The 21,318-nt window shown below is 45.2% G+C and overlaps 1 protein-coding gene across 5 annotated transcripts; it reads right to left on the bottom strand.

Annotated features, from left to right (window-relative positions):
- Positions 1-460: 460 nt before the first annotated feature.
- Positions 461-11,242, bottom strand: P2RY4 (pyrimidinergic receptor P2Y4). Of its 5 annotated transcripts, none has more exons than XM_037060288.1 (4): positions 11,187-11,223; positions 10,859-11,047; positions 9,618-10,664; positions 461-1,016 (listed from the first exon to the last, which is right to left on the bottom strand). In XM_037060288.1, the coding sequence occupies exons 3-4, from the start codon at positions 10,655-10,657 to the stop codon at positions 911-913; spliced, it is 1,146 nt and encodes a 381-aa protein (XP_036916183.1). In that variant the 5' UTR covers positions 10,658-10,664; positions 10,859-11,047; positions 11,187-11,223; the 3' UTR covers positions 461-910. The 5 variants fall into 5 exon arrangements, 4 of the variants coding, with proteins under 4 accessions (XP_036916183.1, XP_036916184.1, XP_036916185.1 ...); XM_037060289.1 differs by having other exon boundaries at positions 11,167-11,198; XR_005068545.1 differs by having other exon boundaries at positions 933-1,016; positions 8,922-10,664.
- Positions 11,243-21,318: the final 10,076 nt, after the last annotated feature.

Genomic DNA, 21,318 nt, shown 5'->3' with positions numbered 1-21,318 from the left:
TATGTTTACCCATTGTCCCAGTCTTCCTTACCCAGAGAATCCCAACTGGATTTTGAGCAGCAATAAACCCAACTTCCCATACACATAGCTCAGGTTTGCCACATGATCTCACTCTGATCAATGAGATCTAAGCAGAAGTCTACTGGGTGGGGTTTGGGTTAGTATACGTCAGTAAGTTTGATAGGTATCACGTAGAACCCCTTCTGCTTAGAAATTTACAGTGGATGTTATGATGTTAAAGGCTCTGGATAAATCCAGTAGTAAAGAAATCTTCTTAAAATTGTTTAACCCAACCTTTTACAAACTTAGTAACACCTATTACTATCCTTGAACATGTGCTTTGGGAAACTGTATTAGAGAAATGAATAAAAACAAAAACTTGTAAAATCAAAGTAGCTAAAATCCTTAAAGAACCAGAGCAATGGCTACCCTGTGGAAAAGAATTCAGCAAGTCTGACTGGGTAAAAATAAATGTTTTATTCACATTGGATGTAAAGGATTATTGGTAGTGAAGAGAATGAGGCTTACACTGAGCAGTAAATTAAATATCAATGAGAAATACACAAAATGAGCAGGTGCCAGCAGCCTGTTGCCTGAGAGGGCATGAGTTGATTTTACTCTTGAATTTTCCAAGTAGATCTGGTTTCTTCTTTCCAACAGTAGATCTAAGAGCATGACTAGATCCTCAAGCGGTGGTACAAAGTTTACAGCAATAACCAGCCAGCCCTGAGAAAGTTTTCATCTCTCTCCTTCTCTTGGAGAGTTCCCATGTTTTAATGATTATCTTAGTTTGACTCAAGGAGGGATAATTTGCCTTCTTCCCACTCTGTGACCTAAATACATAAGCTCTGGCAATCAGACATACGCCAAGGTGCCCTCAGAGACAGACTTGCTTTTTGGTTGCACTCAACTATTTCTGTACTTCCTTTTGGTGATGAGCCACATCTTCATTCATACTGGGAATATCAGCTCTGTAGGTTTCAGCACGTAACCCACTCAGTGGGTTATTCTTAAATCTATGGAAAGAGGTAGAGGCGTGTGGGAACTCAAAAGGAAAGAGGAGTATAAACACATGTGAACAGATCTTTATTACAAAAGCTATTTGAGATCGGCCTCCTTAGTTAATGTCATTGGCTAATATCTTTTGTATGCATAGATCCAGGTTGGCAGGAAATCAAGTGTTTTTCATTATCTTTCTGAGTATCCTATCCTCCCTGATTTCTCTTAGGGATTTGACACTATTGCTTTCTCTCTTAATCTTTTTTTCTTTTGTTCAAATGAATTTTTAAAAAATAACTTGTGTAAGTCCTTTTTGACACTCTTTTCTTTCTTGACAGTTGATAGTACTTGTTGGGACAATACTAGAGTCCCAGGCTGTTTCCTCCCTTTGAGATGACTGTAGCCATCTCAAAGATGACACTACAGTCATCTCAAAGTGAACTGTTCTTAGTCTTCTGCTTCTCACACTCAAGTTCCATTCTCTGTCATGATCTTAACTATCACTCTAAGCAGCACCAAATCCAAATCTAGAGTTCTAGTTCCTTGTCTGGCTACACCAAGCTTGAGAACTATTGAAAAGGGCTTCCCACTCACAAGGACAATAAATGCTTCTTCATTTGTTACTCTATTCACACTTTACGGCAGCCCTGCCAAAGAGTTATTACTATCCCCAGTTTACCAAAGAGGAAACAGAATCCCAGAGAGATTAAGAAACTTTTCTGAGATCACACAGCTAGTCAGAACTAGATCAAGGATTCAAAGCCAAGTCTGGTTATCTGACAATTGCTGGTTCTTTCTGCTACTCCTCATCACCTCCTTCACCAAAGTGCTGGCTTTCATCCCACCAATGAAGGAGAACAGAGGACCAAGTAAAGCATTTAGCCTAACCAGTTGGGGACTGCAGGGTGAAGAAGTAGAAAATGTGGGGGAAGTGAAAGCTCAGATGTACTACCTTGTCCTTCTCTTCACATCCAGGTTAGCCTTACAGGTGGGCCAAGTAGTGAGCAGCCAGTGTAGTGGCTTGTGAAAGCTCCTGAGCAGGCCTATTTTCCTTCAAAATATCTTTCTTTTTTTTCTTTTTAAAAAATATTTTTATTTATTTTTTAAAAATATATTTTATTGATTATACCATTACAGTTGTTCTATTCTCCCCTTCATTCCCCTCCACCCTGCACACCCCCTCCCCCACCATCCCCCCCTTTAGTGTATGACCACATGTCTCAAGTTCTTTAGATTCTATATTTCCCCTACTGTTCTTGCCCTCCCCCTTATCTATTTTCTACTTACCCTCTATGCTATTTTCTGTACCTTCTCCCCTCTTCTCCTCCTCCCACTCCCCTATTGCTAACCTGCCATGTGTTCTTCATTTCTATGGTTCTGCTCCTGATCTAGCTGTCCTCTTGGTTTGCTTTTGTTTTAGGTGTGTTTGTTAAAAACTGTGAGTTTGCTGTCCTTTCACTGTTCATATCTTTCATCTTCTTTTTCTTAGATAAGTCCCTTTAACATTTCATATAATAAGGGTTTGGGGATGATGAACTCCTTGAATTTGATCTTATCTGAGAAGCACTTTATCTGCCCTTCCATTCTAAATGAAAGCTTTGCTGGATAGAGCAATCTTGGAGGTAGGTCTTTGGATTTCATGACTTGGAATACTTCTTTCCAGCCCCTTCTTGCCTGTAAGGTCTCTTTTGAGAAATCCGCTGACAGTCTGATGGGTACTCCTTTGTAGGTGACTGTCCCCTTATCTCTTGCTGCTTCTAGGATTCTCTCCTTCATTTTAATCTTGGGCAATGTAAGTATGATGTGCCTTGGTGTGTTCCTTCTTGGGTCCAACTTCTTTGGGACTCTGAGCTTCCTGGATTTCCTGAAAGTCTATTTCCTTTGCCAGACTGGGGAAGTTCTTTATTATTTGTTCAAATAAGTTTTCCACTCGTGGCTGGTTTTTTTTTTCCTTATTTATTTATTTTAATTTAATTCTTATTCAAGTACAGTTTTCTGTTTTGTTTTGTTTTGTTTTTTAATTTAATCGTGGCTGTTTCTTTTCCCCTTCTGGTACCCCTATAATTCGGATGTTGGAATGTTTAAAGATGTCCTGGAGGTTCCTAAGCCTCTCCTCATTTTTTTGAATTCTTGTTTCTTCATTCTTTTCTGGTTGGATGTTTCATTCTTCCTTCTGGTCCACTCCATTGATCTGAGTCCCAGTTTCCTTTTCATCACTATTGGTTTCCTGTGCATTTCCCTTCATTTCAATTAGTTTAGCCTTCATATGTTCCTCTAATTTGTGACTATAATCAACCAGTTCTGTGAGCATCCTGATCACCAGTATTTTGAACTGTGCATCTGAGAGGTTCACTATTTCTTGGTCGCTTAGAGTTATCGGCTCTGGGGCTTTGAGTTCTTCTTGAGCCATATTTTGGACTGTTTGTACCTGTTATGTATGAGGAGTGGAGTACTAGGTGTTCACCAGGGTCGGGCAACCCAGTTGCTGGATTGTGGCACTGTATGTGGGGGAGAGGTCAAAGGAAAGCAATGGCAGTGCCCTCTGCCGCCTCCCGCCACCGGGGCCGCGTGGTCCACCCAACGCCTCTGGGTTCTCCCGCTGGGGCCTACGTGATTCGTCTCACTGCTCACTCCTCTGCTGGTTTATCTGCGCGCGAATGTGTGACCGAGGTCAGTCTGCCCCACACCCTCACTGGGTCTGCACTGCTAACCCAGCTGCCTGTGTGCCTGGGTCAGGGGATCTTTCCTGCCCAACCCTGCTCTGCTGCTGGCTCCGCCCCTCTTACCAGTCTCGGTTGAAAGGTTTGTTGAAAGGTTCATTTTTGTCAGACTTCTGTATAGTTCAATTTTCTGTTATTTGGCTGCATCTTTGTTTACTAAATTTTTGTTGTATTCAAACTTGGTTGTGGGAGAAGGCACAGTGTTTCCACCTACGCCTCCATCTTGGCGGAAGTCCAAAATATCTTTCCAATGGCATCCCTATCTCCCCTATTCCTAAAGTGCTCCTAGATCTTGGAGTTCCTGTAGCCTCTTAAGGTGGGAATATACCCAGAAGAAGAAACATTAAACTGAATTACTGACATGCAATCATTCAGCAAATATTTATTAAGCAAATGAGATGATAAAATAACAAGTATTTATATTTGCTTAGATCTCTAGATTTGCACCACAATCTGAAGTATTTAAAGCTGACATTATGGTCCCTGTTTTACAGATGATCAAACTGTGGCTCAGAAAGTCTGAGTGATTTACCCAAGTTGCACAACTGAGCCACATTTTATAACCAAGGCTCAAACCTGGGTCTTTCAACTTTCAGTCCTGTGCTCTTTCCTTTCTACCACAGCAACTCAAGGGGTTTATAGGTTGGAACTCAAACATACAGAAAGAGTTACCATATTTTGCCATGTCTAACACTCTCCTGTGTATAATGTGCACCCATGTTTTTGGCCCAAAGTTTCAGGAAAAAATCTTTCACTTTAATTTTTAATTCAATTTGTAATTTATTTATATTTAGATATTTGTTTTTTATATTATAAAGGGATTTTAGCATTTATTTTTGAACATATTATAGTACAAGAAATTTTATGTAACAAATAATTACAAAACAGAAGAACAGGTACAAGGTATTTTGGGTACTACACATGTATAATGCACACCCTTATTTTTCTCTCAAAAATTTGGGCAAAAAAACTGTGCATTATACATGACAAAATACAGTAAATAACAATTCAAGATATTAGTATAAGTAATAGCAAAAGACAGTAAAGGTTCCAAGTGACCAATGTAGATAGCAATAACCATGGGAGTAACGAGAAAGTTTACTGGGTGAGAGACTACAGAGACAGACTCAAAGAGGACATGAAACTTAAGCCTGGCCTTGGAAACAAGGTAGGAAAAAGTGGGAGAAGAAAGGGAAGGCATTCTATTGGGGGGAGAATAAAGGTACAGAGGTGAGAAAGCACAAGTCTTCTTCAGAGAAAGAATGAGGAGATGAAATGAGCTGAAGAAGAGATATTCGTATTAGGGAAGTATGGAAAATAAGACTGAAAATGCCCTCTTGAATATCTAACTGAAGGGTTACAACTCGTCCTGTAGACATGGGGGACCCATGAAAGAGTTTTGAGTAATACAGCAAAACTCTGAAAGCAGTGTTTGGGCCAATGAATTTAGCAATATGCATTGTATAGAATGTATTCTTGTGAGGAGAGGCTGGAAGCCAGGAAGACCAGTTAGGAAACTGGGACAGTCAGTCAAGGATAAAGTGACAAGAGACAGTATTAGAATGGTAGCAGTGGGATCATAAAGGAAGGCCAATTGTAATTGACATGATGAAGAAAGAAATGTCAGAATCTCATGGAACAGGGAGCAAGAAGAGTTCAAGTTGCCTGAGAGTTTGCAAGGTTAGGTGACTTGAGGAAAGAAGATGCTATGAACATAAATAAGTAAGACAGGTAGGTAAACTTGTTCAGGGAGTTTAGTTTTTTATACCTTGTGTTGGAAATAACAGTGAAAGATCCAAGTGAAACTGTCCAGTGGGCATTGATGATTTAGAAGTGGATGTGGGAGGAAGTTCGGCCTAGAACATGGTGTAATGGAAGAATGTCTGGGATTCAGGGGACAACCCTTAGTTCCTGCTCTGCCACTAATTTGCTAAGTCACGGGCAAGTCATATCTCTGGGCTTGTTTTGTCCTCTGTAAAGTGAGGGGGTGCCCAAGCCCTAGAAGATTTCCAAGGTACTCTCAAAGACTATGAGTCAACTGAGTTATACTCACACATATATATGTTCTCTCCAAGAGAAAATCAAGGGCCAGATGGAGGAGGGGATTAAATAACTCCCAAATGCTCTATGACAGAACTTGGAATTCTGTTTACTTTAGAGAGTAAATGATAGAGAGAAGCCAACCAAGAGAGAGAAAGTAATGAGAGAGATAAAAGTCAGAGGAGAGAAATTTTAAATCAGGGGGATGAAATGAGAAACTAAAATAAAAGGTACTACAATAAATGGAAGAAACATTTATACTGGATTAATAAAGATGTTAAAGAACATATTTAAATATATAAGAATACCACAAAGATGCCAGTTGAAGAAGGGTACAAACAGACTGTTAACACAAGAGGAAGTGCAAATGGTAAATCCATGGGAAAGTGTTCAATCTTGTGAGTAGCCAAAGACATTAAATTAACAAATTAATGTTTAAATCATCCAAAAAGATTTATCAAGCTCAATTGTAAAGTGGCAAGGGAACTGGAACACTCATGTGTTATTGTGGCATTACAAATTTGTGCAGTTCTCTTGAAGATCAAGATCTATAAAAATACTCATGCTCTTTGATCTGGTAATCCCACTCCTGGGAACCTTTCCTAGGAACAGAATTACTAAGAGGAAAAAAGCCACGCACATTAAGATATTCAAAGCACAGAAAAATCGGGAGTCACCTAAATGCCCAATAATAAGGGAATAGTCAAATAAAACGTAATCTGCTCATAGATGTAATTTTATGCAGCCACTGAAATTATAAATATGAAAGACTGTAGCACAAAGAGAGTATTTATGATAACAAGTTTTTGCAGAATTTAAAAATATAGGTACATGATGTCTACACATATAAAATATATATGTATGTATTACATAAACAGAAAAAGCCTGGAACATGAGAAAATGAAAACAACTGTCTAGGGTTTGAAAGTGTAGGTGATTATTTTCTCCCAAAATTTTCTTTAATTTGTCATAGCGGAACTTTTTCAGTGTTGCTTTTATTAAAAAAATTTAAAGAGGACATGCAACAAAGGCATCCTTGGGAAGTCAAAGGCAATAAAGGTAGAGAAAAGATCACTGATGGTTTTACTGATGAGGTAATTTGTGTTCTTCTAGGTACAAAAAAAGTGTAGGAAGGAAACCAGATTAGGAGAGCTAAGGGGTGATTTTGTGGCAAGGAAACAAGGGTTATGGGGTTCTTTGTAGTATTGACAGCAAAAAGAATAAGATGAAGAGAGAGAATGGTAGCTAAAGGAGTCAGCAGGGTCAAAGTATCATTGGGAATGCTTTATTTTCATTTTTTTGGGTTTGGGTGTGTGTGTGTGTGTGTGTGTGTGTATGTAGACAGGTGAAATCAGTTATATAAGAGACTGAAAAGGATGAAGAAAGATAAAAGAACAAACAAGAGGGAGTCCTCTTCTTCTGGGGCTGTGGGGAAAGAAGGGAGAAAGACAAGATGGACGTAGAATTAGAGTTAGCATAAATGAAGCAGAAGGAAGTTGAGGTATTTGATCTGAGTTTTGGAGGAGGTGAGGTAAATCACATTTTTTAAAGATTTTAGTAATTTACTTTTAGAGAGAGGAAAAGGAAGGGAGAAAGCGAGAAACATCAGTGTGTAAGAGATACATTGATTGGTTGCCTCTTGCACACTCCCCATTGGGGATCTGGCTCACAACCTAGGTGTGTGCCTTGACTTGGAATCAAACCAGTGGCCTTTCAGTTCGCAGGCCAGCACTCAATCCACTGAGCCACATCAGCCAGGGTAGGTGAGGTAAATCTTAAGAGATCATGAGGTAGGATAAAATTGGGGCAGTCTCTCTGGAATGTTCACTAGGAATTCAGCAGACTAAGAGGGATGGGGGCTTAGATGAAATCCCAAGACAAGAAATTTCAGTGGATCAAGTCATCCTTGTCTTCTGGCTTCATCTGCAGTCCCCTCCAGTCTAGAGAGTGGAGAAGATGGGCTCAAGGGGAAAATCAGGGTGTTTAACTAAAGTTAGAGTGAGAGCGAAGGCAGCTATAAAGTAGCAGAGCACAAAGTCTGGGCAGCTAGTCTCATTTAAGCATATGGCCATAAAATGAAAGGGAGGCTGGGCCAGTTTTGATGGAGAGAGCAGCTTTCCTAGGTGGGGCTTGTGGGTAGGAGACATGATGGACAAAGAGGCTGTGGTCATAGGAATAAAAGAGTGAGTTGCAGATGAGGACAGGATGTGTAACGGTTTAGGCAGTGGCCATGAGACTGGGAGGCTAGTAGAAAGGCCAGGTCATTTACTCCAAAAGGAAGGGGCCCCTGGGGAGCAAGCAGGTCCTGGATATCTAGGGGGGAAGAAGGCACAGTAAAAGAATCCAAAGGGGGACTCAGGGGCGTGGAACTCATTTTCCCCCCTGTACATTGGTCCCAACCTTACTCTCCAAAGAGACTTAGTAAGACCTAGTGAGCTAATACACAACTAAGAGATCAGAGACAACAGGTCAGCAAGGGTAGGGTAAAACAAAAGGAAGGCTGATGACACCAGAGTCCAACAGGCTGGAAGGTGATTTCAGAAAGGGGGTGCCTAGAACAGTGAGCCCACCCTTTTTGCAAAGGCCTGCCCAGAAACTCTTACTTCCCAAGGCTTGGGAGTTAGTGCCCCAAGTTTCACACCACACCCCATATCCATAAGCCTGTAAGAACTAAGATGGAGCTGGGAAGAGGTGGATGACTGGATGGGAGACTCAGAGGGGGCCTATCCTAGTCCTAGTGCCCTGCTCTGGCCTCAACACCCTAAAGCCTGATCTGAAAGAGCCAGTGACGGATTTATTCTTTATGTAGGGCAGGAGCTAGAGAAAGGGGAGAGACCAGTGAAGAGCCAGCTCTGGCATTGATCCCCGTCACCACCCACAACCTCTGTACAAACCTGCTCTACCCCTTGATGCTGGAACTTACAGCTGTGAGATCTCCTCCCTTTCATTCTGAACCATCCACTGTTCCTTTCATTACATACAGCAGAACTGTCAAATATGCTCTGAGCAAACATCACAAAGGAGGGGCAGTCCCATTCCTGTTCCAAAGGCCCTTATCAGCTCACACCCTGTCCCCAAGGCTCTTCAGAATCCCCAAGCCGTGGTGAGACTCAGGGTTCCCTCTCTATGTAGTGGCTACACACCAGATCAACAGAGCCATACCTTCAGCTGCATGTGGGGGCCCTGGCATGTGGGCTTTCTGGGACTGTGCCCTATTTCAGCATCTCAGTAGGCCAGGCTATCCTGTCTTCAAGGGGGAACCAGGAAGTGGGTGTGGGTGTCACGTATGTCCCATCCTTGGCATTTGTGCCATGCCAGTTCCCCCATCTCCCGATTCTGGCTGTCTCCATCAGATGAGTGAGGCCAGTCCTGAGATTGCCCTGGCTTCTCCACTGCTCCGGGTGAGTGCTCTGCTCTGACTGGAGAACACGTGCTCTACAAGGATGTGGGGCAGGGGGAGGGGAAGGACGGGAAGGAGGCCTGGGGAAGCTTTCCAGGAAGCCTCGTAGGATTAAGAAATAGGACCAATGGTCCCAGGAATGGGACAGAAACAAAAAGAAAGAAGTAGAAGAGAAAGAGTGAGTGCTACCTATTGCCTTTGGCTAAAGAGTAGAGGCATCTGAAGGATTTATGAAAGATGGGTAACTCGTGCTTTTCTTGGCTGCCCCTAACCCTCAGGGGGAGGGTCTCTTACCAGAGCCTGGAAAGAGGAGGAAGCAGCTGTCTCAGGTGTGACCATTAGGGTCCTTCACCTCTACCCTGCACTCACCCCCTCTTCCCTCCCTTCCAGGTTCCCAGTGTTATAATCTATCCTCCCTAGGGGTAGGGCAGCCACTGTCTTGGGGGGCAGCTGTCCACCTGCAGCTGCTATCCTCACGCAGGGACACCAACGCCAGGGAGGAGGAAGCCTTGGGGGTCCGGGGTGTGCCACCACAGCAGAGCTTCCCGAGCTGCCTTCGATACTTGTCCCCAGTGAGCAGGTACAGCACAGGATCCAGGCAGCTATTGGCACTGGCCAGAGGCCGGGTCACTTTGTAGGCCACATTGACAATGTTCAGCACCCAGCAGTCAGCTTCCACCAGCCTTGCCATGTAATATATGGTGCGGGTGATGTGGAAAGGCACGAAGCAGACGGCGAAGACAGTCAGCACTACCGCAATGGTGCGGAGAGTACGCAGACGAGAAATTGACTGGGAAGCCCCTGGCAAAGGCCGATACAGGCGCCGGGCCATCAGCCCATAGCACACAAGAGTGACCAGGCAGGGCACGCCGAAGAACAGCCCCATGATCACTGAGCTGAAGTAGACATAGTGGCGAAAATGTTCAGGCCGAGTGGTGTCATGGCACAGGATGGTGTCTCCGTTGACGCTGGTTGTGACAAAGAACAGGTTGGGCACAAGGCAGCTGGCAACAACCAACCAAACAGCCAGGCAGAGAAGGCTGGCAAGGCGCGGGTGGCCCCAGCGCAAGGCCCGAAGTGGGTGGCAGATGCCCAGGTAGCGGTGCACACTGATGCAGGTGAGGAAAAGGACGCTACAATACAGGTTCCAGTAGAAGAGGAAGCGGACGAACTTGCAGAGCTCAGTGCTGAAGGGCCAGTGGTTGTGGGCCGCGTAATAGTAGATGAGGGTGGGCAGCGACAACACATACAAAGTGTCTGACAGGGCCAAGTGGAACATATAGGTGGCTGTTGCATCCCAGGGTCGGAGGTGAAATACAAAGAGCCAGAGGGTCGGGGCATTGAGGCCTAGACCCAGCACAAAGACAACTGCATAGCTCACAGGCAGCAGGATAAACTTGAACTGCTCATCAAACTGGCAGTTCAGCTCCACCTCACTGTTGCCAGGATCTGAGCTGGGGCCTGGGGTAGTAAGCAGTGAGGATTCTGTACTGGCCATGGTCTCCCTAAAGGTAAAAAAGGCAGAAATGAGAGCACTGGACTTCCCTACCTCCACCCCGCACCCCCTAGCCCTGACCTGAGGCAAAAAAAAAAAGCAAAAACAAAAACAGAGAACAGGGAGGGCGATGGGTGAAGCAATAGTGGGAGCTCAGCTGAGAGGAGTAAAGCTGGGTGCAACCCAGGCCAGCCAGGCTCCTACCTGAGCTCCCTTGGTCCAGCCAGGGGAGTGGTAAGTAGCAGGCAGTGGTTTGAATTGTTCTCATTCTGCAGCTGACTCGGTCTTTCAGAGCTTGACTACCTGAAGAGGGTAGAGGCCTACCAGCCCTCTCTGATGGGAGAAGATGCCCAGACCCTAATTGTCTCCTAGTTCATCACAGCAGCTGTGTCCCTGTGAAGAGACCATCTTTTCATTAGGTGACTTCCCCTCTCTTATCCCGCTTCCAGTGTCTTCTACTCCAGTTACTTCTGACTGCCAGTCCAGCCCAGGAATCCCATCGCCACTCTTACCCAAGAAACAGGTCTCCTACCTGGTCCCCTTGAAGCTGAGCCCAGCTGACTCTGTCACCCTTCCCCTTGGCAGCCAGAGGGCATATCCTTGGGGGTGGGGCCGGGGTGGGGCCTGTCCCTCCTCCCATCCTGGGAGACTGTCAGAGCCAGCAAGGCCCATGAAGATAATCTAGTCCAACCCACTCATCCTAGGGATTGCGAAAGGGGCCCAGTGGGATTACTATTTAACAGCTTCTAAATGACTGTAGGACAGAGTACACAAGAAATGTCTAAATTTACACAGATGAAGAGCCAAGCCACTAAAGATAAATAAAGCTACGGGATGATTATACAATCTGTGTAAATGAGCAGGAACATGGGAAATGAATGTTAACATGGGCAACTGCAAGATAACACATTGAAAGACTTTGGAAAATTTAAACTACTCATATAAATCTTCACTCCATGTGCATGTGATCATAACAAATGCTTATGTCGCACCTACTCTGTGCAAGGCACCAAGTGCTTTACACTTATAATGGCCCCCAAGGCTTTCTATGGAAGCAGGTAGTATTATTGTCCCTACTTTGCAGATAAGAAAACTAAGCACAGAGAGTTTAAGTATTTTGCTCATTAGTGGAAGAGCCAAGATTTGAACCCAAGCAGGCCTGCCCTTGAAGCAGCCTCCAGCATCCGCATACCAGATTGCTGTTTGGTCACCTCTCTAAGCCACTGGGCCATAAACCCAGAAGGACAAGCAAATATTTCCTCAGAGACAGCTCTGTCCTCCGTCCAGCTCCAGGTACTTGGTCCAGCTCCAGGAGTTCACCAGTAATGTGCAAATCAGACACAAACTCTGACTCTAATGAGGCTTACATAGCAGCGGGAGGGAAAAGATAAAATTAACAAGTAAAATAGATAGATTTTGATCATTATTATGGAGAAAAATAAAGGAGGAAAGAACAAGCAGGGATAGAGAGGATTGCCATTTTAAAATGTTTTAAATATTAGGGTGACACTTCACAAAAGATGGGTAGTTATAATGAGATCAGAGAGTTTGTCAGGGACCAGATCATGAAGGTCCTTGGAAGGCATGGTGAGAACCCCTTGGCTTTTACTTTCAGTCCCTGGGAAGCCATGTCAGCTTTACAGGAGACAAGCGTCAGGAGCTGATGGACATTTTAGAAGGATTACTGGCTAGCTGTAGGTGGGACATAGACTGCAGGGCTTTGGGGTGCAAGGGGGAGACCAGTTCAGAGGCCGTCGCCCATAGAGATGATGGTGGACCAGGCTGCTGGAGGTGGTGAGAAGTTGTCAGATTCTGGCTAGATTTGGAAAGCAGATTTCCTGATGTGGGCTGGGGAAGAAAAGGCTGAGTCCAGAATGCCCACAAGGTTCCTGGCCTTAACAACTAGAGGAATGGAGTTACTGTTGACAGAGATGGGGATGGCTGCGAAAGGAGCAGGTCAGAGGCAAAATTGGGAGTTCAGTGATCAGCCCGTCACTATTCTGGGTTACATATCAGAGGAGATAGCATGGAGGCAGCAAGGAGGCAGGTCGCTCCTCCCCAAGTATGCGAGTCAACAAGCTTCCCCAACAGACTCCACCCTTTCCTATGCACCACCCCATGTCTCTCCTGCACTACAGGTGACCATGGTCTAAACACAGTAGAGAAAGCAGAGAGACCCAGTGGGCCTAGAGGTTTGAGAGCCAAGTGCCCGGGAACATCCAGTTGTCAGCAGTCCAGGGCCTGGGACTCCTGGGGCTAGCTAAGACTTCCTGATTATGGAGGTTTTAGGTCCAGGAGGAAAGTTCCGGGCCTGCTCGGGGATGGGGAGCAAGCCGAAGCAGAATCTACTCTGAAGGGAGTTGGCGAACAATGGAGACTCTGAACCTGATCTTCAGGTCCTGAGAATGCTGCCCAGCTGGATCCTGGGAAAGAGAGGAGGAGGCAGGCCTGCTGGGAAGGCTCTAGAATCTAGAATCTAGAGCACGCGGAAGGTCCAGAAACCTGGATGGGGGAAACCTGGAGATCCTTGCCCTGTGGGTAGGGGGGAATATCAAAGGTAGGCTTGGAGGAAGCAATCACAACCTGAGTCCTAAGCAGATGACAGCTGGGATGCTGCATAAAAGGCCCAGGTGTTTGTTGCCAGATGCAGTTGAATCCAAATCCTTGTTTTACCATGTGTGAGGTGTGTGATCCTGTATGCCACTTTGTAACTCAAGTGTCCTCACCAGGGTGAAATGGGGGATACAGTCAAACCTTGGTTATCAAACAATTTGGTTCTTGACCAGGTTGTCCACAGAAAAAATGCCTCAGTTGTCTAAGAGAACTTTGGGTCTCGATTTTCTCCCCAATGACCCTTTCATGCTGATACCTGTATGATCAGTCACGTGTTTCTCACAAGACAAAGGCAATTCTCTTTTCAAATAAACTGCCTCTCTCCTGGCTGGTGTAGCTCAGTGGATTGAGCACAGGCCTGCGAACCGGAGGATCGAGGTTCAATTCCCAGTCAGGACACATGCCTGGGTTGCAGGACAGTTCCCTGCAGGCCAACTTCCAGCAGGGGACTCACAAACGGCAACCATACATCGATGTTTCTCTCCCTCTCTCCTTCCCTTCTAAAAGTAAATAAATAAATAAAAATCTTTAAAAAAGTAAAAAATAAATAAAATAAACTGCCTCTTAAACAGTTGTTTTTGTAAGTTTTTTATTTATTTATAGAGAGAGGGGAAGGGAGGAAGAAAGAGGGGGAGAAGCATCAATGTGTGGTTGCTTCTCATGCACCCCCAACTAGGGACCTGGCCCACAACCCAGGCATGTGCTCTAATTGGGAATTGAACTGACGACCCTTTGGTTAACAGGCTGGTGCTTAATCCACTGAGCCACACAGGCTAGGGATTGAACAGTTTTCTGGAATGAATTAAGTTTGAGAACTGAGATTCCAGTGTAATAATACCAATCTTTTAGGGTTTCCTGCATAGTGAATTGGTTAACAGATGTGAGAGTACTTTGTAAACCATAAATGCTGCTAATCCATAAATTATTTTGATCATTACTTTGCTCCTAAGGATGAGGCTGGTCTCTTCAAAGGCGGACAAGTGTGATTTGAAGGTTGGTGTACACCCGAGGGGACAGTCCAATGTCCACTACACTAGGGAAGCCCTGGGCTGAGCCAGCTTCTGGCTCCCACTACTGCGAACTTGCTTAGCTCTCCACGATTTCTGTTAGTCCCTGGATACAGCTACCACTGCCACTGCTGCCACCACTGCCACCCAGTGGCTACTTCAGGAAAAGACCACTTCCCACATTTCACAACCAGAAGCTAGCTTCTGCTAATGTTACCAGCACGGGGGCCAGAAGGAGTAATGTGTGCCTTGTGCAAAGCTGCTGCCCAGGCTCTCTGTCTTCTGTGAAGCTCTTCCTCACTTTTGTATCTGGGATTTGGGAATCACTTGGGTTCTCCCCTTCCTCTGGATGTTCCTTCAGACTCCTTCCCTCGTTCCTTTTTGCCCTCCTTCCCCAAGGTGGGGCCTTTCCCCAGGCTTACTCTGAGAACCTCTCCCCACTCCCCTTGACTCCTCTCCCCCCTCTCCTCCCTTCTCCCTTTCTCCCTCCCCCCTTCTTCCTCCCCCCTTTGCCCCCCTCTGCATTTCTCTCCCTCTCTCTCAACATCTACCCACATGATTTAACTTAAAAGGTATCAATAATTTTAACGACCAATGAGACTCCAGCATACAGATCTTTCTCTAATTAAAATTCATCTCTCACATTCTCATCACTTTTGATTTCTACTGAAATAACAGCACACACTACAGACTGCCTAGAATTATACTCACTTGCATTTTTGTTCATCTTTCTCCACACCAGACCCAGAGTTCCTCAAGAACAAACACCTGGTTTTACTTCTGTCTTTCCCACAGCCTTCCAAGTACAGTTAGGATAACATACATTTCACATAGTTCCCCCCCACCCAAATTTACTGACAAAATCATGGGAAAGTGAATGGCTCCGTATCATTTTACTCAAGTTAGTCTTGTTGAGGTGCTGCTTCTGTAGTGTGTGATATGAGTCTTTTAAATCTCTGTTCTTTACCTCCAGCAAGGTGGTTAACAACGTTAGAGGTCAGTATTGCCCTGTTCAGCACCTAGGACAGCATGGGAAGTGTCTCTTTCTACCTTGTGATCTGTCCATCTTCTTTCCATCTTCCACCAACGAGCCAATGCCCTGGTCTAGAACCCACTTCAGTCTGCTGGTGTGCTTTCAGTTGCAATAGTAGAAAACTGCAACTCAGCTGACTTTAAAATAAGCAAATTTATTATCTTGTGTCAAAGTCCAGGAGCGGGCAGCTTTGGAGCTGGCTACTCAACAGTTCAATAATTTGACCCAAAACTCCCTTTTCTTCCCATATTTCTGATCTGAAACCCTCAGCATGCTGTTTAGCAGCCCCATGGTCACAAAGTGACTATTGCAGCGCAGGCATTGCATCAAAACATGGCGATATTCAGTGGCAGGAGGTGGAGGTCTCTATCCTGTATGCTTATTTGATCACTGAGGAAAGATTTCCCAGACTCTTGCTAGAAGACTTCCCTCACTTCTCAATGGCCTGAATCTCATCATGCTACAATTAAGCCAGTCACTGGAAAGAGAGATAGAATGACCATGGTGGGCTCAGAAGAGCAGAACACCAAGTAGAAGAGGGGGGAGTACCTAAAAAATGGGGATCCTGCCCACAGAAAGGAAGGGGGATGTGGCTATTGGCCAGATAAGCAATTCTGTTTGCTACAACCCCTTGCTGAATAACAGACGCCTTGCTCACTCAGAGGTGTGGTCATCACTTCCTAACCAGGAGGCATGGCTGGAATATCACTGGTGTGTGTCAAGGGAGGGGGTAAGGGCCTGAAAATGACCAAAATAAGTCTCACTGGGCCCAAAGCAAGGTGTCAGAATGGCTTCAATTGAACTGCGATGGTCACCTTGCAAGTGTGAGAAACTACAGGGGAGACCCCGTTTCCTTGCCCTTTCCAGCTTATAGAGCTACATTCCTTGACCATGGCCCATTTCTGAATCCTCAAAGTCAGCAGCATAGCAGCCTACTTCAGCCCTCACAGTTCCTTCTCTCTGTAGTCAAATCTTTTTCTACCTCCCTCTGCCTCCAACTTATAAAGAGACTACTGATTACACTTAGGGCCCACCCAGATGATCCAGAATAATCTCCCCATCACGAGATCTTCAGTTTAATCACTCCTGCAAGGTTCCTTTTGCCATATAAGGTAACATTCATAGGTTCCAGGGATTAGGACCTGAGATGTTTAGGGGCCATTATTCAGACTTCCACAGTAGGTCAAAATCCATCAAGCTGTGTAATTGACATTTGTGTATTTTTCTGTTTCTAAATTATCTCAGTCAAGAAATGCATATGCTCCTCAAAAAGAGGTAATGATTCAAGCTCAATCACAATAATGAATTAAAGACCTATCGGATCTATTTCCTGCTGAGAGGACCGTGGACCTGAGTGCAAAGAAGGAATGAGCCTCAAGTGTGAGTCTGAAGACAACAATGGACTGAAGGCTAGTCCGAAAGTGCATTCATCCTGAGTATTCACTTTGCCAACAGACACCCCAGCCTTGGCAAGTATATGACTCTTTTCTATATGTCCAGCATTAGTTTCAGTCACACTATGGTCCCTGCAGAGTCGGGGCTTCTAGCTCTACCCGATAATGCCTGAGAAGGAAAGAGTTACAGCAACTAAGAGATAAGGCCCTGAGGTGCCTACTGGCAAGGAGTGAGAAGGGCTAATGCAGCTAGCTGTGTGAGAACACCCTGTTGTGGAGGGTTGAAGGCTGCATCTATGAATAGATGCCAAAGACTGGCCAGCTCTAAGGGAAGTTTGGGTGGGGGACTAGGGTCCTGTGTCCTCAGGCTCTGTCTCTACATTCTACATGTCCACAAAGCATGGGCCTGGGCCCTGTGGGAGGGACAGTCAAGTAAAGAAGATTTGTTTTTGTTTAAGACTTTATTTATTTGTCTCAGAGAGAGGGGAAGGGAGGGGGAAAGAAAGAGAGGGAGAGAAACATCAGTTTGTGGTTGCCTCTTATGTGCCTCCTACTGGGAACCTGGCACACAACCCAGGCATGTGCCCTGACTGGGAATTGAACCAGTGACCCTTTGATTCACAGCCTGGCACTCAATCCACTGAGCCACACTAGCCAGGGCCAAGAAGATTACTTTTGTTGCTGTCATTATGGGGATCCTGGTGGCTGGAGGACAGAAATATCTCTAATTCCATGAGCAGTCCTATGAGGCAAGGGAAACTGCTTACAGCCTAGTAATTTCAGAGATTGGAGAGTGTCAAGAGCAGTGGTGGGGAGAGTAGGGGGTCGGAAGGGAGGATTTACTCTAAGTGGGGGCGATGCACATGTCAATGACCTGTTCCCTCCACATGCAACAGCCTGCCGGGAGAACCTGTTCTGGGGTCAAGCATCCTTTGTTACCATCTCTCCAACAAGGAAAGAAATTCAAGTCTCACATACATGTATACTCACAGCTCAGTACACTGATCCCCCACTCCCCTACCTCCACTCCCTCTTACAGGAGATTGAATCCTGCTGTGCTCAGAAGCCGGGATAATCTGTGTTTCTGAGCTTCAGAGTCCCAAGTCCTAAGGGGTGGGGGGCTGCGTAAGAGGTGCTCTTTTCCACACCTTTGGCCTGTAGCTGATCAAGAGATAGAGAAAGAGAAGTGTGACACAAAGCTCTCTTTTCAGAAACACAAAGGCTTATATTGATACTTTGAGCCCTCTTATTTCTATCCCTCCCTATGCTTTTTCTTTAAGGCCTCTGACTCTGCTTTGACCGCAGTCCTCAGGTTCAAGGCCTCCCATGGCCAAAACTCTGTATTTCCCCTTCTCAAGTTCCCCTGCCTTTAACCCTATCAGCTTCAAGCCCCCTACCCCCACCCTGCCCTAATAGTAGAGCCTGCTAATCTTTTAGCTACTAATCTGCTTTCCCAACTAGTGGCACCTGAGCTATTTATAAAGCAGTATTTCATGCTAATCCCCCACCCCCCAGAACCATATTCTTCTCCCATGAGTCCCACCAATCTGAGCACTCACAGGACCTTGGATATAAGAGGCTGGGGAGGGAGGCATAGCAACCAGAGCTGGAGACTGATGTGAGCTTCATCGCTTTCTCTTTCCAGGTAATAGTCCAATGTCCTCTATTTCTAGCCCATACTAGGCCCCACATCCCTTGCCCTTAGCATCCCCCTTAATATTATCAGGGAGTATCCCTGGCTGGTGTAGCTCAGTGGATTGAGTACCAGACTGCAAACCAAAGGGTTGCCAGTTGGATTCCCCCCAGTCAGGGCACATGCATGGGTTGCGGGCCAGGTCCCCAGTGGGGCGCAAATGAGAGGCAACCACACAGTGATGTTTCTCTGCCTTTCTCCCACCCTTCCCTTCTGTCAAAAAATAAATAAATCCAACCTTTAAAAAAACCTAAAAATATTATCAGGGAGCAGGTTAAGGACACTTTTCCTGACACAGCGGCAGGCATGCAGTCTGAGAGACCCTGCAAGAGACCACTGGAAGCTTCTCTAAGCTCACCCCAGGGACCAGACCTCATATGCATCACAGGGAAGGACTAGAGAGATCTTTCTTTCTTTTTTTCCATTAAGATTAGAAATAGTTAAATTTATTTTTCTGAAAATCTAACTATCTCAAGATTTTAAATATTATTAAATATACAAGTTCATGAGGGTAATGGCTGTTTCTTTCATCCATAAAACACAGAGCCATCCCTATATCTCTTCTTTAATAATTATTTTTTTATTGTTCGAGTACAGTTGTCTCCATTCCCCTCTGCCCCACTCACCCTCACCTCCCACCCTCCATGCCACGCCCCTTTGGTTTGTCCATGGGTCCTTTACACATGTTCCTTGATGACCTTTCCCTCCCCCCTGGTTACTGCCAGTTTGTTCTTCATTTCAGTGTCTCTTGTTATATTTTGCTTGCTTGTTTGTTATCTTCCTTTCTCTAATGGTCTCCTTTGCCAGGGCCTAGCCCCTGGGACCTAGATGAGAATAAGCAAGGCACAGGCAAATAAGTACCTTTGGCAGGAGAGAGAATAGAAAAGGCACTTGATGCTGAGAGGTGTCGATCTAAAGAGGAAAGGTTACATTACACTAGGTGTGCCCAGGAGAGTAAGGGACAAATGATTGAGCCTTCTTCCTTCTTTTTCTCCTCCAAGAAAAGGATCTACATCAACTCCATGGTCAACATTTCTATGTAAGTAAGAGCTGCTTCTACTTCTCGGATCCTGGGACTTGTCCCCTACCCAAATTCAAGTACTTGCTTGTGCGGCAGAGGGGTTTCCCACCTCCTCCAGTTTGTGGCTTGAACTCTACCCCAGTTACCTCCTCCTTTGCACCCTTGCATGCTCCTAGAGTGTCTTCTAATCCTAGGAGTATTTCCTTTTCTCCCCACTTACCTTTTCTTCCTCTCCTTTCCTCTCTTCCTCCCTTCTCCCCCAATCTTCCTCCCTGACCTGTTTCTGTTTTTTTGCCCCATAGGGTGTTTTTTTAAAAGATTTTATTTATTTATTTTTAGACAGAAGGGAAGAGAGGGAGAGAAACATTAATGTGTGGTTGCCTAAAATTTAGCACACCCCCTACTGGGCAGTTGATCCACAACCCGGCCATGTGCCCTGACTGGGAATCAAACTGGTGACCCTTTGGTTCTCAGGCTGGCACTGAGTCCACTGAGGAATCCTAGGTCTTGATCTTGGTGTTCTCCCTCCAACCTTATGATGGGCCTCTCTCCTCCAGCTTCAGGTTCACTACCATGGCAAACCCATCTCTGTCAATGTTTGTATCAACAACTGCACCAGCACGCTCATCAAAAAAATCAAGATTTCAGTGAGCTTACTTTCCTATTGTCCTACCCCTGGTCCCAAATCCACAGATCTTTTTCCAAAATTCTGCCCCACTCATCCAAATCTGCATTCAGCTAGGCTTTCCTGCCAATGCAGGCATATTGAAATTTACTTGTCTTTGTCCATGAGCATATCATAGTGCATCATGTATATTTTATAAGGTCATATCTGAGGGCAATAAGTTGGGGGCTTGAGGGTGACTGATGAATTATAGTCACGCGATTTTCTTGCCTGTTCAGTTGACTAGAGCACAGATGTTGTCCTGTATTCACTAGACGAGTACACCAAGACTGTGTTCATTCAGGAGTTCATGTGAGCTGGGGCTGGGGCTGGGGCTGGGGTTAGGCAGCCAAGGGGTGGAGGGGAGGTGGGAAGAGGGCTGGGTGCTAGAGGCAGAGGAGAGGGTTGGGGAAAGAAGAAAGTGGGTAGAGCTCAGGACTGAGAAAGGTCAACATGAAGGCTGACATGGATAAAGGGAAGACTTCCCAGGAGAACTAGAGGGGGGATACCCACAAAAGGATCATCAAAATGCTGAGAGGGGACAGTGGTATAAGGATTTCCCATCAGAGCAAATTGTTCCCACTCGCCACAGTGAGACACATCAGCTTTCTTGGATAATCCAGTGGGTCCGTGCAGTTGTGGCAGATACTCTTGGGAATGAAGGTACACTTACTTGGCAAGCCTAGCCTGAATTCTCTTCTTCTCCTTTCAAAGGGAGACTAGAGATGCTAACTCTAGCTTCTCCAAGAGCTTTGCAGTAACCCCACTCCTGGCTGCCAACTGCAAGAAACAGGGCTTGGCACTGGATGGAAAACTCAAGCAATCTGTGATACCAATCTGGCCTCTAGCATGATATAAGCTCAAATGTCACTCCCAACATCCATTTTCTCTCTCTAACCCATTCTGCATGCCATATATACAATTGTGAAGTTTCACCTTGAATAAAGCCTACCTATTTTTTTGTTAATATCCCCAGGTCAGTGTTCAGAGATCCCTCCAGAACTGAGGGCCAAGAGTAAACCAAAATAATTAATGCCCATGGGACCCATGGTAGGCTTAGGTCATAGGCAGCAAGAAAGGAAAAAGGGGAGAGAAAAAATTCCTACGCTGTATATTTCACAACCCACAAAGGTCTTATACATACACTATGTTTCCTTTATAAAAATCTCACTAAAGTAGGCTGTAAAGTTGTTCTTGTTCCCTTTTATACCTAAGAACCCGAAGGCTGAAAGAGATGAA

The sequence above is a fragment of the Sturnira hondurensis genome, unplaced genomic scaffold (genome assembly GCF_014824575.4).
Source record: "Sturnira hondurensis isolate 20B ecotype Veracruz unplaced genomic scaffold, ASM1482457v3 Scaffold0011568, whole genome shotgun sequence".
Classification (NCBI taxonomy): Eukaryota; Metazoa; Chordata; class Mammalia; order Chiroptera; family Phyllostomidae; genus Sturnira; species Sturnira hondurensis.
Note: the sequence above shows the minus strand (reverse complement) of the source record. Positions and strands in the feature narration are given on the sequence as shown.

Coding starts and splice junctions, on each gene's coding strand:
- P2RY4 (XM_037060290.1), bottom strand. CDS start 10,657: ATGGCCAGTACAGAATCCTCACTGCTTACTACCCCAGGCCCCAGCTCA. Junction 1,017..9,617: donor CGTGAGGATAGCAGCTGCAG/GTGGACAGCTGC, acceptor CTCTTTCCATAG/ATTTAAGAATAACCCACTGA.